This window comes from Lupinus angustifolius, chromosome LG06 (genome assembly GCF_001865875.1).
Source record: "Lupinus angustifolius cultivar Tanjil chromosome LG06, LupAngTanjil_v1.0, whole genome shotgun sequence".
In the NCBI taxonomy this organism is placed as follows: Eukaryota; Viridiplantae; Streptophyta; class Magnoliopsida; order Fabales; family Fabaceae; genus Lupinus; species Lupinus angustifolius.
Genome location: NC_032014.1, coordinates 7352982 through 7371816, shown reverse-complemented (window position 1 = coordinate 7371816; position 18835 = coordinate 7352982). Strand labels below are relative to the sequence as shown.

General features: G+C 30.9%; 2 protein-coding genes and 1 non-coding gene across 3 annotated transcripts; all 3 read right to left on the bottom strand.

The window, feature by feature from the left end:
* Window positions 934-1014, bottom strand: TRNAL-AAG. Its single transcript has one exon. It is a non-coding gene; the product is annotated as a tRNA-Leu (tRNA).
* LOC109349434 (cyclin-dependent kinase inhibitor 7-like) lies at window positions 5953-7349 on the bottom strand. Its single transcript, XM_019590234.1, has 4 exons — window positions 7014-7349; window positions 6811-6869; window positions 6585-6713; window positions 5953-6494 (listed from the first exon to the last, which is right to left on the bottom strand). The coding sequence occupies exons 1-4, from the start codon at window positions 7248-7250 to the stop codon at window positions 6428-6430; spliced, it is 492 nt and encodes a 163-aa protein (XP_019445779.1). The 5' UTR covers window positions 7251-7349; the 3' UTR covers window positions 5953-6427.
* Window positions 16883-18204, bottom strand: LOC109349433 (probable carboxylesterase 12). Its single transcript, XM_019590233.1, has one exon. The coding sequence runs from the start codon at window positions 18198-18200 to the stop codon at window positions 17019-17021; it is 1182 nt and encodes a 393-aa protein (XP_019445778.1). The 5' UTR covers window positions 18201-18204; the 3' UTR covers window positions 16883-17018.

Here is an 18835-nt window from a genome sequence, read left to right as displayed (position 1 = left end):
ATAGAAAACAAGAAGAAATTCGGAAATTAGCTATACTAAAAAAATTAGTCTCTGAAGTTGATGAGTTATCTTATTCAATCATAATTGCACATGCTAATGGAAGTATTAGAAGTAATTAAGAAGGAATTATCTATGTTCATGTCAAATCCACGGTTTTCGAGCTCTCTATATTCCTGACATAGAACACAAGTTTCACAGCAGAAATGGACTAAGCAGTACACACAAGGAGCCTAGTAACTAATGATGCCCTCAGTTTGGATCAATAAAAGCACGAGTACAAGCATGCAAATAATGAGATAAAAAGCAACAAATATATCTATAAAAATTCATCATCTTTTATTTCTAGATAGCTTCTACTCACATCTTCAAAAACCTCACTTGAATTGTCTTTATTTACTATCTCTGCTATCTGTCCAAAAGTAATGCAAGGGTAGAAGCAAGTAACCACACAATTAACTACACTAATTGGTATGTCACTTGCTTTATGTTTATCAAAAGAAAAAGATGAACCCACATAATCTGTTGGTTCTCACAGTTTCAAGGATCATCAAGACAAAGGCAAAGACATGTTAGCCACCTCTGTGTCCTAATTGGGTACCTCATAGTAGAGGTGAGATACAGAACATCATAAGGTTGTGGAATAACATAACTTGGAAGTGCTGCTGCTAAGACATAACCTGGTTGAACATGAGTTACATATATCTCAGGTTAATTTAGAATATGTGCTACAATTAATATTACTGTAATGGTCTTGTTACCAAGACTTCTTAATTCATAAGTTGCAGGAACTTCATAGAGGGCACACGGCACACCACATTCAAACTACAAGCTAGTCAAGAAAAACCATTATCAATCTGATTATTTTAGTGATTACTTTGCAACCACTGATCTGAATCATGCATGACAACAAATAGAAGGAAAGGAAAAAATAAGTGTTGAGAGTGGGATTTGAACCCACGCCCTTTCGGACCAGAACCTTAATCTGGCGCCTTAGACCAACTCGGCCATCTCAACATGTTGCATAAAATTCACAGATAACATTACTTAATGGTAATAAATGATTACAATTATTAGGACCAAACATTCACCCTAACTCAATCCAACTTCTCCATATTGTGCAGCTATTAACCTCTTACTTTTAACCAACCACAAAAAAAGAGGTTTGGAACTCTTACTGTCATGTATGCACTTCATTGTTCGCCTCAAAATATAATAAATAAAAGAACAGGACTATGGATTCGAACTCACTACGAAGGAGTCAATCGGTCAATAATATAGCACTATAGCTTTTTCTTTCTCCCGGTCTCCTTTCTAAGGAAATGTCTTACTTTCTTAATTGTTGTAAGCTATAAAATATAGATAGGGATACGTATATCGGATATGATACGGATACGTGTATCGGATAGGATATGTCAACACACATTTTTTCTAAAATGTAAGATATGTTCAGGGATAGGCGTATAGATTAATAAAAAATACATAAAATATGATAAAATTATAAGTGTAAATCCTCTTATTCTCTCCTACCCTCTTTCTTCTCCTCTCTGTTAAGAAATAAAGGTACGCACTTTATTTATTTTCTCTATTAATACTCACACATCCTCTTTTCTTTATAAACATACTAAGCGAAAAGAAACTAGAAGTAAGAAAGGTAAGCCTTTTTTCTATTTGCTCTTCACAACATACCTATGGCGGTAGAGACAGTAACACTAAGCACCGGTCGGCGACGTTATGGATCGGAAAGTACCAGCTATTCGAGGGTTAATGTGGTGTGATGGTAAGTTGGTATAATGTGACCTTTAAATAAGTGAGTGTTTATTGAAAACAATACGTGTCTTGATATTTATTTTTATTTTTTTATTTTTTTGGATACTCTATAGACACGTATCCTTCGTGAATCTGAGTGTATTTGTATTGGATACGTGTCGGACACCGACACGCGAAGGTATTTGACGAATCTGTGATTCATAGCTTGTAAGCCTTGCAAAACAATATTCTTTATATAATCGTCTATGTATTAACCTTATTAGTAGAGTTGGACTCGTTTCATACTCATTCTTTATAGGTAATATCATTTTGTAAACATCACTATATCATATTTAAAAACTATAAGTAGGTATCATCATTGTATATTATAGAAATGTCTTTAACCCATTTATATATGGTAGAGCGTCAGTCTTGTAAACTGAAGGTCTATAGTTCGATCCTGCATGAGGGTAACTATTTTGTTAATCAAAATTTTGTGATTTTGTTTTCAAAATATATTTCCAAATTTATAATTGTGATTATGTGACCACAATTTCAAACTTTGTTAACAAGTGATTAAACGATTCAAATAGTTTAACTATATAAGGATTCAAACCCTAAAGAAAGTAGTTAATGAGAAGGAGAACTTCAATATCATTATCATTCATCAGTAAAATTCAAGTGACAAATGATTTTATACATCTAAGGAGATTAAGAAGGAAAAGGTTTTAATTAACTTAGAAGTTAGAACTGGTCTCTCCATTTATGATACTACTTTTGGTATTTGCGCTACAAGTTCGAGTTGTATTTTCTATGGCAGACAATTGCTACATGACATGAGTAAATGTACAATTTACTTACTAGTAAACAACAACTTGCAGTTTAATCTTTGTTACAACAACGCGGGACACAACTTTTGAATTTCAAAATTGGCAATGTGGTCCTTCCTTATGTGCAATCAGCAATCTAATTAAAGCATTAATATTTTTTTTATGAAGAAAAAATGGTAATACAATTACATAGTATATAGAAATATAGAAAGGTCGAATTTAGAACTATTTATCACCTCAATTAAGTTATATGTCGCTTTCCTATATCAGAGGATTAATGTGGTTTGATGGGGAATTATATTACTCGTATCATCCCGGAACATAATAGGAACACTGGTAAGTAAAGATAGAAGATATCATGATATGTGGAGAAAATATAGGCTTAATCTCATAACATTGTAAATGATGCACAAGCTTGTTTTAGCATTTTTCATTTTGTTTCAATCTTCATAACTACATTGCAATTACTTAATTCACTCTATATCTTTTAATATTTGAGGTTATACATATAGTTTAAGAAATTATTAAATGATATTAACATTCCACCAAAATAATATTATTTAATTACATTGGGAACTACCGTGAAAATAAATTGAAAAAAAGAGGAATGAATAAGGATATGGCGGGAAATAAAATATAGATGTATAAGGAGTTTCTAAAATATTATAAAATAATATAATAATATAAAAGCTAAAACATCAACATATATGTATTTTCAAGCTCTTCTATTCATATGATTTACAAATTGGTCAAATGATAACATTGACATAATAAAATTATTAACGAAAGCTTAATATGATTTTGATAAGATTGACATTTTGGCCAAATAAAATAACTAGGCTATATTTAAATACAATTTAAAAATAGTTGTCAATCTAATTTTTTGAGTAATAATATAAAGAGTAAATTACACTAACACCCCCTGAGTTTTAGTGAAATTACATAAACCACCCCTCACTTTTCTAAACTTACTACACAAACCTCCCCTAGTTTTATACTTTCATTACACTGACCACCCTTGTATAATAAATAAGTGTAATTTTTTAAACAAAAAATGTGATAAATGCAATTAAGTTAAACAAAACATGATATATTGTGTAGACAAGTCTAAATAATATACAAATCAATGTATCTTTATTATTTTTGGTTCGTTACACTATATTATAAGAGTGATTTAAACAATATTTCTTTATAATTGTTTATGCATTTTGTAACAAAAAAATAATAAAGATACATTGATTTGTATATTATTTAGACTTGTCTACAATATATCATGTTTTGTTTAACTTAATTGCATTTATCACATTTTTTTGTTTAAAAAATTACACTTATTTATTATACAGGGGTGTTTAGTGTAATGAAAGTATAAAACTATGAGAGGTTTGTGTAAGTTTAGAAAAGTGAGAGATGGTTTGTATAATTTTACTAAAACTCAGGGGTGTCAGTGTAATTTACTCTAATATAAAAAGTTAGAACATCTTCTAGGTGTTTTCTTAGATTTTCCAAGTTTAAATTAAGGAATTTTAAATAACTTAATTACAATATCATGTCCTGTGATAGGAGACACGCATGAAATTCTCAAGATCAATGGTGATTAAAGAGGAAATTATATGTTACCAAAAGTATAAATAATTGTGAAAATCAATGATATAACTTGGGTGACACGTTGATACACAGTAATTCCTTCATTGTAAGCACCACTATGAGTTTTGTAAGCTAAAATAAAGTACTCCTAAGAAGCAAGCATGCATTAACACCTGAAATGAATTCTTTAAGTGCCAATATCATGTAGACCTTAAAATCAATAGATAATACTTATAAAAGTTTCATGATCATGCTATCAAAAAATGCATCTACAAAAAATATTTCTTCATAGTGTATCCAATAAGAATGTAATATAATATTTTTATCGTGTCAATGTAAAGATTTATACATAGTCAATATATTATTCATCATTTATTTGAATTATTATTTTATAGAGAGAATTAACATTGATTAAATATAAATGATAGATGATACAATGATAATGTATAGAACCTATACAGTATCTATAAATACAATTTATTCTCAAGTAATAAGAACAGCTTACATGGGATTTTCATTAACATTGAAACCAATACTTTGTGTATCCTCCATTAATAAGCAACATTCTATCCCTATTGACACCGCTCCCATCACTCTGTCTCTTTCTTACACTTCACCTTCATCTCCCTTCTCTCTAAATTTGTTGTACACTCTATTTTAAAATTGGCATCAGATCCAAAGCAAATTAATTAAACATCACGATATTTCTCCACCACACCACGTGCAAGTCTTCTAGTTTCATCATTTTTGTCTATTGTTTTTAGTTCACTATTATGGGTTTCTTTTAAGAATATCTTTGCATTTTTTAATACGTTACTATTATTGTTATATAAAAAGAAAGTTGAACAATGGAATGCCGGAAGGTGCACATTAGTATCCATGATGACATGGATATGGGTTATGGTGCTTCATTTTGGACACGTGTGTAATGATGAAATCGTACATAGGAGCTATGGCATGGACCCTGCTTCTTTTTCATTTGGTTTAGACGATTCCCTCTGCGCTATGATTTATCACAGCTTTCTTATTCTTCTTCTCTCACTCTGATTCATAACGAATATTATGTCACCTCTATATCCTTTTCTGAGCAACAGTTAAACAATAAGCAAAAGAGAAAAATACTAAAAGCAACCTTCCTTTTGGCCTGTTTGCTCAAACGGATATTCACTATGATGTACAGTATATCTATAGCAGAATTGTTAATTTGCTTAGATAATATATACACATTATTATGATAACCATTATCACGTAATTTGTTAACGTTCCCTTTCAATTAAAGACATGGAATAAGTCCTAATCAATTACTTTGAATCTCTTTCAAAGATCGTTGTACTACATATTTAGAAATTTTAATAATTGAAGATCGCACAATAGACGGTAACGCTTACAAAATGGAGCATATTCTCACATAAACATGTATGTTCAGTCCTGGAAAAAAATATGCGAGAAAATTAAGTTATCATAGTTTCCACTATTTAGCTAGGGTCGCTCTATGAAATTGCAGAGGGCTACTCACTAGTCCTTTTATTTATATATGTTGTATAGGGTACATGTTGGTAGTAGGCATATACCTTTCAATGATTAACCCACCCTCGCAAGAGATGAGGAAGACTTTATGACAGTCATTTCTATATGTTCCAGTCACATGGTCCCTACCCCAAATAGGGGAATCATGGCGTGAGTTGGAAAGGATATTATGGCCTACAGAAAGAAAAAGAAAAAAATTGCCATGCATCAAAAAAAGGTAAATGAAGCTGCGGAAAGCTGAAAAGGAAAACAGCCAAAAGGAAGCTAGAACAAAAGACACTTTTTCATAGAAAATTACTTATACCAAATAACAATTATTACTAATATTCTCTATCCATTAATTATTCTAATAATGAACAGTGAAAACAGCCCTAGGAATTAGCTGAACCACCCTCCTTATTCTGGAAACAGTGAAAGAGACTGTCTGCAATAATGGCAATTAGTTTGTTTCCCATAACATTAACCCAAATTTGAAACAAAGTTCTACTAGTTCTATCTAGAAAAGCCAGCCAGCTTATTGTATGATCCAACAAGAAAACTAAAAAAGAGAAAGCAGTAACGAGCTGTACAAATTAAAACACCACCACCACCATCACAATCTCCTCAATTTCAATTGAACTTGTGTCACATTAGGTTACCCATCAATCACCAACACTAATTTCACTATACTAACTCACTAATCATCACCCAACCCCATTTTCTCTATAAAACTTTTTATTGTCTCTTTTTCTTTCATTCATTCAATTTAGACGAACCCACTCGTACCGACCCTCCATTGGTGTATCAGTTGCGATATCAAAATTGTACCTGCGCACAAAGCAAGGTTGTTACTTAGTTAGGGTTCGGGTACTGAAATATTGGACTCAGTTCAGTGTAAAAAAACTGATAGTTACTTACTTCATTGCAAACCGCTTTTGCTCGTATTTCTCAGCCATTGTAAGAAATTCTTCGATCTCCTCCTTTGGTGCCATCTTCACCGAAGGTGTCATTGTTTCTTCCGAGTCTCCAGAAAACTCACTCAATAAACTGTATACAGATAAAAATAAAAATGCATGTTTCATTGCAAATAGAAATTTATAAACAAACCTGGAATAATAGGCAAAGAATTAGAATATAAACGAACCTAACAGGTTTGAAATTGAGGTGAGTTGAGTCTACGGTTTCAAAACAGTTGCTTTGAATCTGCAATTTAAATTAAATTTGCCAAAATTAAGTATGAAAATTAGAAGCAGAAATTCGAAAACGGTTTGGAAACAACAATTTTTTTTTGAAAAATGCGAAAACGAAAGTATATGGTACTAAATTCGGAATTTTCGAAAATCGAACCTCTGGATCTAACGGCGTCGTATTGAGCTTCTTAAAAACATGACCTTCATCAGCTTGAAGGGTTGAACTGCAGGAAGAAAGCGGAGAACGATCCAAGCGAAATTCACCGGAAACCACAGTGCCGGAAGAATCGACAGATTTTTCCGACGATGAAGAAGTGATTTTTCTCTTCTTAGAGACATTTGAAGGAGCGTCTTCAACCATAGCATCACAGAGTTTAGAGTCACTAGCCTTCATCTTGTTCTGCACGATTTAATGCACACACTCTCTCACTATAACTACGTGTGGGGCTAGTTAGAGAGAGTGAGGGAGAGAACTTAAAAAGAGAGAGTGACAGAGAAGAATATTGATGAGCGCAGTGATAAGATGAACGGTTCAGATATGTTCAATTTATGAATGACGGTGGGGTTCTTTTGTCTCCCTATCTCAACGGTTAGGGGTATAAGGGTAAAATGAGATATATTTAGAATAACCAGCTGTGGTGGACTCCCACTTGTAAGCGTAACTGCTATTCCAGCACTTCTATTCTAGTTCTATACCAGAAAAAAAAGGAACCTTAATGTGTTAAGGTTCAAAATAATTTGTCATCATATATTTGAAGTAAAATTGTATTTTGAATGAAACAAAATATTTTAATTTATCATATTTTATTCTATTTACAAGCAGATATATATTGTATTAATAATCTGTGAAATGTATATTTGAGAAAGTCAACCTAAAATAATTATTAATGAATATATTAATAAAGTTTCAACTTATATTCTTTGTTATAGTTTTGACTTATATTATTCTAGAAAGATTTAAGATAATTTTACTGATGACGAAAGGAGCTAGTTGACACTTATCCTTCTATTACTATATAAATTATCTCCCAAGTCCATTAAAAAACATATATGATATTATTATTTAATCGAATATTATATTTGTTTTTTCATTAAAATGTTGTTGACATATAACCTATTATAGTTGGACATAATTTAACTTATTTTTTTATATCATGAGACATTTTACTTTCAAATAATAAGAATAATGTATATCATCATATTTATATATAAAATATATCACAAGTATATTAAAAATGTGATAATTGTCCTATTTATTCTTTGATCAAATGTTATATTGTTTTTTGTTAAAACATTGTTGATGTATGAACTTATTATAGGTGTATATTATTTATCTTCTTATAACAGAAGATATTTCATCATCTCTCAAACAATTTGACGAACTTAATAAAACATTTGAAAAACTACTTGATCTTAATTTATATGATACAATTTTGATAAACATTATTTTTTTTAGTTTGTACTATCATGGGTTCTCCGTACCTTTTAAATAAAGAATTAATCTCTTTTAAGATGTGTGACTAACTCTCTCAACAAATATTACTCCCAGGAATCAAACCTTAACCTTTTGATCATCCTAAAAATCTCATAGAATCTTACACTATTAGGCTAACATATTATAGATGGTAAACATTACTTTAGGATAATGATTACTTAAAAAAACAAAGCATATCATTTATTAGTTTTTTTATAATAAAAAAGTGTGGATTTCTTGCAAGGACAAAACTCTACCTATCTGCAAACAATATCAGACAAAGCATATCATGTTATGTTTGGTTTTAATATTAAATACTGATAATTTTTTAAGGGAGAACTATAAATCGACATTTATATTTCTCTCATTTATCTTTTATTTAAATTAAAATGTCAATATTTGATATCAATCTTGACATAGATATTACTTATTAAAATCACAACTTATCATATGATCTTATGATATGATATATACAAATTCTTAAAAACCCATAATGTCTATATTTTTATTAAATACACATTTTGAACCCAAAAAAAAATTCCTGCAGAACAGATAACTATGAACTATACATATAAAGTGTTTCATCTGTTTGTTGAAAAAAAGTTTATCACTCCTCTTTACCATGGCATCTTTGGGAGAATTATATTTTTACGGTGTAATTTTATTTCGCTTTCTCTGGGACCACAAACCAGATGTCGACACGATGAAAACGCAAATCTCTTCCTCTGCAGTTTTGAAACAGCCCATGTGGAACGCTTCGTTTGATGATAGTAGTCATACACTACACACAATCAATCTTTGTTTGAGAAACAATGTTAACTTTACGTGTTATAATTACCTCACATAATGGAGATGTAAACCCAGTAGCTTTTATTTAAAGAAAAAATAGAATGGGTAATGATGATTAATACTATTTGATTGTGTGAAGAAAATTAAAAGTAACGTAACTCTTTGAATTTCAAGCAGTTAGTAGTCCACATTGAAGTTTAATAAATCCAAAGCCTTTTTAACTTGATTGACGATTAATCCAGCATTGTATACTTAACCATGAGGTACCAATACTAATTACTAATTAGAAAACAAATATAGTAAAATAACTTATAAGTTTTTAAAACATTAAAAGATTTGAAATAAAACAAAAATAAAAAAAAATGAAAGGGGTAGTGATTGATAAGACATTATTCACAGGATTATGTTAAAAAAAAAGTTAATACGAGCTCGAGGAGTTAGAATTGTTTACTTACAGTTTTAAATACTTCAAAAAATTAGTTCCTTATAAAAAAAAGTGAGAGATACCCTGATAATAAAAATAAATAAAAACTCTAAAGATTAGTTATTATATCCCAATAAGAGAAGCATTTGGCTTTGACTAGTGTTTAGATCTCAAAGTAATATTCTAAAATATCTCATCTTGATTGATCACATTATCCACATTCAAGATAGTGGTTTTTCTCTTTATTCAAATCACCCACATCAACGACGGATGTTTGGTTCAAGTGGTACATGTTTGATTTTCCTTATGTAAGGTCTTAGGTAAGTCTTGTGGATGAAAAAATGTCCGCTAGGAGAGTTAGCTCCACATGCCTGTAGATGTTTCCGATTAGAATCCAATCTAAACAAACTGAATATGATGTCACACAACTAAAAGAGATGTTCAAAATTCTCTACCATTTTTTGTTGGTGCGTTAAAAGTCCACACTTATTTGACGATCAATTATCTTCGATAGTGATCTCTTGATTCATCAGCAACAGATATGCATCTTGGACCGAATACTCACCTAAGGTGTTGTGTTTCCATTGTTTTCTTTCAGTTCTCTATCTTGTGACGGTTTCTTACTTAATAATAATAACCTGAACATTTAGACACGTCTTAGGTTAATAAGCCTTTCACTTTACATTAATATATATTTCACAAAATGATTAATAATATTATCAATTAATTTGAATGGTATGTTAGTAACCTTGATATTTGATTTGCCAAATACATTATTATTGTATACTCTTTCATTTGTATGATGCACCCCAACCTTTTTTTTAATTTGTTAATAGAAATATCAAATCTATCTACAAAATCTAATTACTAAGAAATTAAATCTTGCATGACCTTGACCCCCATAAAAGTCAGGAAGGGGTTGCGTATGTTTGTGACAACTTTATTAATTACCTGCGAGAAGTGGCTAGACTCATCAACAAAATTTTATGGTGGTAAATATGGGTTGGTGATGTAATCTAATTTGTTTCTTTTTTGTATGAAATGTAAATTATGTAGCATATGATATAAATGCAGTAAAGTCTATTAATTACTGAATACCATCAAAATTTATTATATAACTTTTTTTGGTGAAAGTTAAATTTTGTAGATGATATGCATGAGGTAAAGTCCTTTAATCAGCAATGAAGGAGTAATATGAAAGAAATTTTATGGTAATAAACATAAATATATTTGTGTCTAAAATTATATATAATGTATACATTGCATATAAAATATATACTGATTCTAGTTCCTGAATTTTGTTCTTAAAAATTATTAAGACTATATGTGTATATCTATACTAAAACCAATATGTGTTATTAACTCTTTGAATTAATGGGACGGAAAACACTATTTAACAACCACTTAACATGAAGTAATATATATTTTACTTTCAAGAACTATTAGAAGATTAATTAAAATATTTTCTCTCATCTTTGCAACTCTGAACTAACTTTAAAGTATGATACAATTGTCAAACTTTAATAAGTTGTCATCATGTCTCAAAGAAACTCATTTCTTTATTCATTGTAATATCTTGGTCAATATTTTATTTTATTATAGAGCTCAAACTCATTACCAAGAGTTGATGGATTCCTTATTGATTAATCATTAATTCTACAAGCATTTAATCATACCTAATATTCATTCAAATAATGTCTTGAGACATCATGTGTCTGAAATCAAAGTATTATAAATAACATGTTAAATGTTTTGGCTGGGACATGGTGGACTCAAGGGGGAGCGGACCGGAAAGTGTGTGGTACTCACATTTGAGTTGGAGATTGTTGGGTTTATTCAAGTGTGAAGTCCCACATTGGATATGCGGGGAGGAATGAAAGAGTTTATAAGAATGAAAGACTCATGAAACTAATGTCTTAAGGTTTTGATTCAAGACGTGGTGTCTCACTTGTGACTCTTCATTATGTTAATTTCAAGTCTAATCTTAATCATTAAGAATTCTAAGTTGAGTCAGTTCAATGATCATATCCACATATGCTCTAATTTTTAATTAAGGACATTATCATGTAATCTATTTAATTAAATAGCGAATATAATAAAATAAATAATACAATTACTTTAATTATATTTAATGACAAATTGAATATTGGGTATAAATATAGAAATATTAGAATATATTTCAAACATAATATTGTTTGTACATCAATATATGTTAGTCATGGCAGATGTAGGAAAAGAGATAGTAATATGAAAATAAATAGGAGCTCCCTAACACAAAAGGGAAGGGTAAATGGGTAAGTAACAATTAAGTGCAAAATGGTATCCTTTTCCTATAGACATACACCTCTGAAGCACTTTCGTGATTTCATCTAACACAGTCCATGCTTTTGTGGATAAGTTATCAATTTTGGAACCAATATATATATATATATCATTATGTTATGGATAACCCAGCACATAAAAAGAGCAATGTAAATGCCCAATGATCGATGCTTCATAACTGAGATGGCATTATATTATAGAGTCTTTCAATAGTAAGGAAGAAATTGTTGGACTTTATGCTATAGTACTTGGATTAATTGCAAGAATCCAACCTAAAGTAGTTAAAGGTAAAAACAGTAATAAAAGGGCCAATGAACAAAAAATGGGCAAACCCGCAAACCTCGCAGGTCCTAGCATGAGTACTATTTGTATTGAGAGACAAAAGAAAAGACATGTTAGATAAAGTGACAGATGATGATTCCATAATTCACAAACAGGTTCGGATTGGGATTTCCACATATTACCTATGAAAAGATTCAAAAGTAGGACATGCAAACTGCAAAGCAATCTTTTGATTCATTATTCTTCACCATTATTTACTTTCTTCACTTCAATCTAGTATTTCTTAATTTTCATTTTAGCTAGGCGAATATTTGTCTTTCGTCAAACTCAAGGATTTTTTTGGGTCATAGGTTAGCCTTTAAGAGATGAGGAATTTCAGATCCTCCCTAACCATTCCTTCCATAATTTTTCTTAATACTTAATGAAGTTAGTTTAAATGGAAAGCCAAATGTTCAGTATCTTTAGAATAATTTTTTTATATATAGAATTCCATGTTTTAAGTAATTAGGATAACATTTATGCAAATCCAAATCTTAAATACCAAAAGTTTTCTATACATCTACATTAAAAAAATTATTTTTTAGTTTCATACTTTTTATTTTTAATTATGTGTCACTTGTTAATTAGATTAATACACAGATAAAATTCAAGTCCAACAAAAAAATCTTATTTTATGGAACAAAATACATATACAAGAAAATAGATTAGACATAGAGAGTGTTCAATTTTATTAACTTTAAAAATCAACTTAATTTTTATTTTGTACACATTTGTCAAAATCTTACCGGTAATATTAGATTAGACATAGAGAAAGGATATAGAAAATCTTATTTGGTACACCTAATATAACTTCCATCATTATTTTGAGTGACTCACACGTGGCATACATTTTTAATAATAAATGGAGAAAAATTTATATGAAAATACATATACAATCAATAAATTCTTGATAATGCAATACTTTAAATATTTAATTCTAATTAAAATTTAGTTATTAATAATAACAATAAAACTTAAAAATACATTTGAATACATTTGTATCTAAATATGACATGATATATATATATTCTAACCAAGTTTTTTTCTCCTAATGATCCATCATTTTTTACGTAGCTATCCACGCTGATAAATTTCATGTATGCTTCATATAGCTGGTGCCTTAGCATTTCTTTCCGTTCTAACTGTTAACAACGATAATCTAATTAAGATTATTAAACCTTGTTGGAAACCACAATATATCGTTAAAACGAAAATTTGAAGGCGATTGATTGTACCCAAAAAAAAATTGAAGACGAAGCTAAGTGTCTTAATACAAGTGGTATCAACTATCAAGTTTGATATATAATTACTTGGTTATTAGTTATTACAAGCAAAATTACTGTCTTTATTCAAATGTAACATATCAAATATGATAGGGGATTGAAAATCCAAAGGTATTTTCATTCGTTAGTTGTTACTCCCTCCATATTTTCAATCACATCATAATTGTCCAAAACTGAGAGGTGGATGAAAAATTTTGTTGAATTTTTTTGAGTGTAAAGATCACATTGGATATGTGGAGAAAAGTGAAAAAGTTTATAAGTAGAAAAGCTTATAAAACTCATAAGGTTTTTGTTTAAGACGTGGTGTCTCACTTATAACTTTCAACTCTTTCCATACTCCGTAACAATGAAACTTCATGATGGTTGAAGATTGGTCCAACAAATTTATTAACAATGACTTGAAGTGCCTACTGTAGTACTATATTATAGTACTGTCCCCAACATGTAATCAAATCAAGGACCACTTTGGTTTTTTTAATTAAAAAAACCACGAACACTCACTAGTTAACAAAAATAACTAATGTCCAACGAGTTGAGTCCATATGACCTAAGGCTGATAGAATAAGTTCTTAATTTGTCAAAATGTCATATCTCATCCATTTATTGTGATTCTTCTTAATTACTTATCCTTTTTCCACAGCTTTCTAACTTTTATTAGGCTCCCTCATTCCTAATATAAGGTTTAAGAGCAAATGGATATTATTTTGTGTTTGGGAGTTTATATTCACATGATATATATTTTGAATCCATGTTCTATTCCTAACCTTACCTACTTGTGTGTAAAAAAACATCTTAAGCAAAGTTACCCATGTATTGTTTAAAAACAGGTATATAACCTTGCCCACATGGTAAAATTACTTATGTACCATGGGGCTGAAAAAGGAAATTCCATTGTATAGCTATTATTCATCATTCATTTGTATTATTTTTATTTAAAAATCAATAATAATTCAAAATGAACGATAAATAATATAATAACAACATAAAAATCTCTTACAATGTCACCTCATTTTGTCACTGCTGGAGACCGTAGAATTAATGCAATGTGGTTTATTGGGTCTCACGTCATGAAAGCTAGCCTTTTAAGGTACTTTGTTTGCCTAATTTGGTCTTTAAATTGTCCCAAGTGGGATTTCAACCCAATTACATAGACAATAACCCAATAGCAAATTAAAAAACGAAGTTATTACCTTCTTTTTTAGCTGTTAGTCTCATACATTCTATCAATTAAAACTCTCTATTGTAATATCTAATGAAATGAACCATAGTAAATAAACCTTTAGATATCACTTATTTATTTGAACTGATTCCAACACAAATCACATGCAGTGTACACTATTTTATTTTTCCTTCCTAAAACGGCAATGATGTAGAGTTTTTCTCCCGTCATCTCCTTTTCTCTGTTCCTTGTCCAAACAGAACACGCAAGGTTAACGAGGGAATTTAATATTGTCCCCGTGCAGATTTCTGTGAGATAAAATAACGACAAACTCATGAAAATAACAATTCAGCTTCTGCAACTAGATTGAAGGTTTATGTTGCTTTTCCTCAATACGGGCACACACCAATAGGAACATTGATCTTAACCATTTGTTTTTTATAAAAATGAGATGACGGTTAAGATATTATTACCTAGTAATGTTTATACATGTTACTAGTATTTTCTAAGAAATTCATCTACGTCAAGGACTAGTTTGATGATCTTTTCAAAGTTCTTATCTCATTATAATAATTCATATAAAACCTACTCATCATTTTCTTTTTATAATCCTACTTTCTCGCCGCCTCTTTACATTTTAAAGAAAATATTCTTTAATTTGTCTCTGTGTAACATAAGACTAGTTAACATACCGAGAATAATATTTTCGATGGTATAGTATCATTGATATCTGATATCAAACCATACTTAGGCCTTATAATCTTCACCCAAAATTGTTATTGAGTCTGCAAATCAACTAAAATATAAAGCAAAACACAGTTCCATAATCTCTTGCAAATCACAAGACCCTCCCTGATTTTCATTCAGTTATATATGTTTTCCTTTTTCCTACACCACTTAATCGTACAATGCCATTACTTTACATTCAATTTGGTGTCAAGGGCCAAAATGGTTTCTTATATGCCATTGGTGGTGTTTATAAGAAGTAGCATCTCTATGTGTTAAAATAGTTCTGTAATAGTTAATTGATTATTGCTGTTGAAATATGCTTTGTTATTTGAGTTAGTTTTGCATTGAGCTTTTGTTAATTGGTTAGTAGTTTTGTTTATGGTAATTAGTTTTTCTTTCCTTTTTTATATAAAGGATCATAGTAACTTTGTATCATCCTCCATCTAATACACAATTCATTCATTTACTTCAATGTTCTCTCAGAGTGTAACTATGAGATAGGTTTGGGAAAATATGGCACCTTGGTTGTTCACGGCTTATCGGAAAAGAAGTAGGGGCGGCGGCTGGAGGGTTGATTAAGGAGTGTAACTTCAGTTTTAACTCAAGTGTTCAAAAAAAAAAACCATGAATTACCATGTAGAACAGAGTTATAATTTGTTAATAATGAGTATTTAACATGGGATATGTGTATGATTAGAGATAGTTTATTGTTGTTTGGGTGATAGTTGTAGATTTCTGTTGCAATCACCCTCAAAACATTGAGAGTTTCTAAAGGCAATTTAGAATATTTGCAAGGTTAGTTTAGGCCTTTTATACTTTAATCCTTTCACTTTTATCTTTTACTATTCAATCAAAGGATTACAGTTCAAAGCAGGTAATTATACGAATAACAGAGGAAGACCTACAACAGAACAAGTTGATCTGTGCTTTTATTTAGTGGAGTGAGACGTGCTACACTGCTGTTATTAGTGCTACCCTTGTCCACTCTTTAAATAAGTGAGCCTTTCCTTATGTTTATTTCATCCCCTTTCAATTTAGTGATGAATTCATCATCAAATATCCTGATTTTATCCTACTACTAATATCTCTCTTTGTCAGTTAGAATGTGCGGTGCATGGCTACTTTGAAGTAGTTTCTTTACATATACTAGTCATGTATCCACTAACGATGTTAATTGTGTACAACCCAATTCCAGTATTATACTAGCTATATGGTTTTACTTACATGCATGTCATCAATATATGCAATATTATTTCATTCCTTACTAAATGAAACAAACTATTATAGTATTATCTTACTTCTTTTAAATCATATTCCTTCCTTATATATTTTGGCTTCACATTCTCAATATTTTGGATAGATCATATAGTAATCAGAAAGAACACCATATAAGTTCTGCAGATTCAGGTTCATTGTGTATATGATCGCTAATTATCTTTATACTATTATTATCTCAATACTTTCTTTAAAACAAATCAGATACACAATATGCAAGCTTGGGAGTAAATCAATTAATTGTTAGATAGACAAATACTATTATACCATAAGAGAATTACTTTCATTCATTAGATTTATAGGACACAGCAAACATTGCATATATTATAAAAACTAAAATGACTAATAAATACACAGAAACAGAAAGTTAGAAACATGAGGATGTTCTAATCCTTTTTAATAAAGGAAACAACATTATTGAGCAAAACTAAAGCTTCCTCACAGGTTGGCTTGAACATATGAAAGACATGGTCCTCTTCCTTGGTTTCAATTACATCCACAACTCCATTCCACTCACTCTTCTCAAGCAACTCCTTATAGTACCAACCTCTATCCTTCAAAATATCCTTCTCAGCAACACAAACAAGCACCCTCTCACAACCCAACTTACCCAGATTCGGATCCTTATCCGGGTTAATAAGCGGGTCGTCGGATCCACTTGTTGTTGGGCTTGAAAAACGCCACAACTCATCCACCTTGGCTGCGAATTCTCGACCTGATTCTGACCCAATTCGTTCCACTCCCCAAAAATAAGGATGGACCAAGGCAATCCCTTCAACCTTCAAACCCGGTAACCCTTCTAACCCGACCCGAATAGCTAAATAATGTGCAATATTTGCACCAGCACTGTCCCCAGCAAAGAACACTTTATCAAAATCTGCATGCTTATTCAGCCACCCATCAGGGCCATTTCTACTAACATGAGAAGCAACCCATTTCAAAACAAGCCATGAATCTTCATGTGCAATGGGAACAGGGTGCTCTGGGGCCCTCCTATAATGAACAGACACACCAATAGCATTAGCCTTTGAAACAACGTTGTTAAGGTAGTTATGGTAGTTTGGTGAAAAGGGTGTTTCTATGCAAAAAGCACCACCATGGAAATAAACAAATAGAGGAAGCTTTTGGCTCTGGTTTGAAGAATCATCAACAACGGTTTTAGGGATGAAAAGCCTCACAGATATGTCTTCTTCTTTAGATATGACAAAATCTTTTGATTCAACATTAGTTGTTGGATCAAGTGATGGAGGAACAACCTCTTCACCTGCAAGCCTTTGAACACGGCCGTTTTTGTATACTTTCATGATAGGGGAAAGATCATAGGCTACTTCTTCAGTGTTGTCGGTAGAGCTTGAATCCATGGTAGAAAATTGTGGAGAGTTTGAAGATTTTGAAAGCTTGAGAGGGGAATTAAGGAAACGAGGTTTGAACGGGATAAAGGGAAGAGATAAGGGGAAGGAATGGGTAATAAGATTCATGAATGGGTAGTTTGGTTTTGTTGGTATGTAAAGATATTTGATATGATGATGTGCAGTGAAGCCAAGCCTGATAATCTCGGTGCCTCTCATTTTGTCTAACAATTATCTAGACGGTTCATTCAAACTGGCCACACATTTTGCCCCTCATGCGTACGGATATGGATCCCATGTCCCGTGTCATTGAAATAATAGATACAAAAATGTAATTTTATTATAATTAAAATAATAGATGTATCATTGAAATTGCATTTTCTTTTATTTTTTTTGAAGCACTTCCATCCCTATTAACTCCTGCTCCATGAATCAACCCATCAATGCTTTTACAAACTGATATTTGATACTGTAACTGTACTGCTGTTAAAAGGAGTATGAGCGATTCAGAATTTCAGATTACAAGTACACACCTAAGAAACAAAATACAGCAGTTGCTACTAGCACGACATTGAGCTCCTATGCACCTCATGTAGCGAGGGATGCGCATGATTATAAATGTTATCTTTGACTGTTGTTTATTTGATGAGAGGCCTCAATAAGAATGCAAGGACCTTCATTAATTATAACTGCCTCGCCATTTTTTATAAAATTATTATTTTGAGAATCAACTCTTTTCAATTTTAAATGAGTTTTTGAATAAAAGATAAAAAGTGAGATATAGAGATAATTTAATTTGTTTTAAGAGAAGTCTATTATTTTAGTAGTTTGTGTACCAAATTAAAATAGTAGCA

Coding starts and splice junctions, on each gene's coding strand:
- LOC109349434 (XM_019590234.1), bottom strand. CDS start 7,250: ATGAAGGCTAGTGACTCTAAACTCTGTGATGCTATGGTTGAAGACGCT. Junction 6,870..7,013: donor CGACGCCGTTAGATCCAGAG/GTTCGATTTTCG, acceptor TTTAAATTGCAG/ATTCAAAGCAACTGTTTTGA. Junction 6,714..6,810: donor CTCAATTTCAAACCTGTTAG/GTTCGTTTATAT, acceptor ATCTGTATACAG/TTTATTGAGTGAGTTTTCTG.
- LOC109349433 (XM_019590233.1), bottom strand. CDS start 18,200: ATGAGAGGCACCGAGATTATCAGGCTTGGCTTCACTGCACATCATCAT.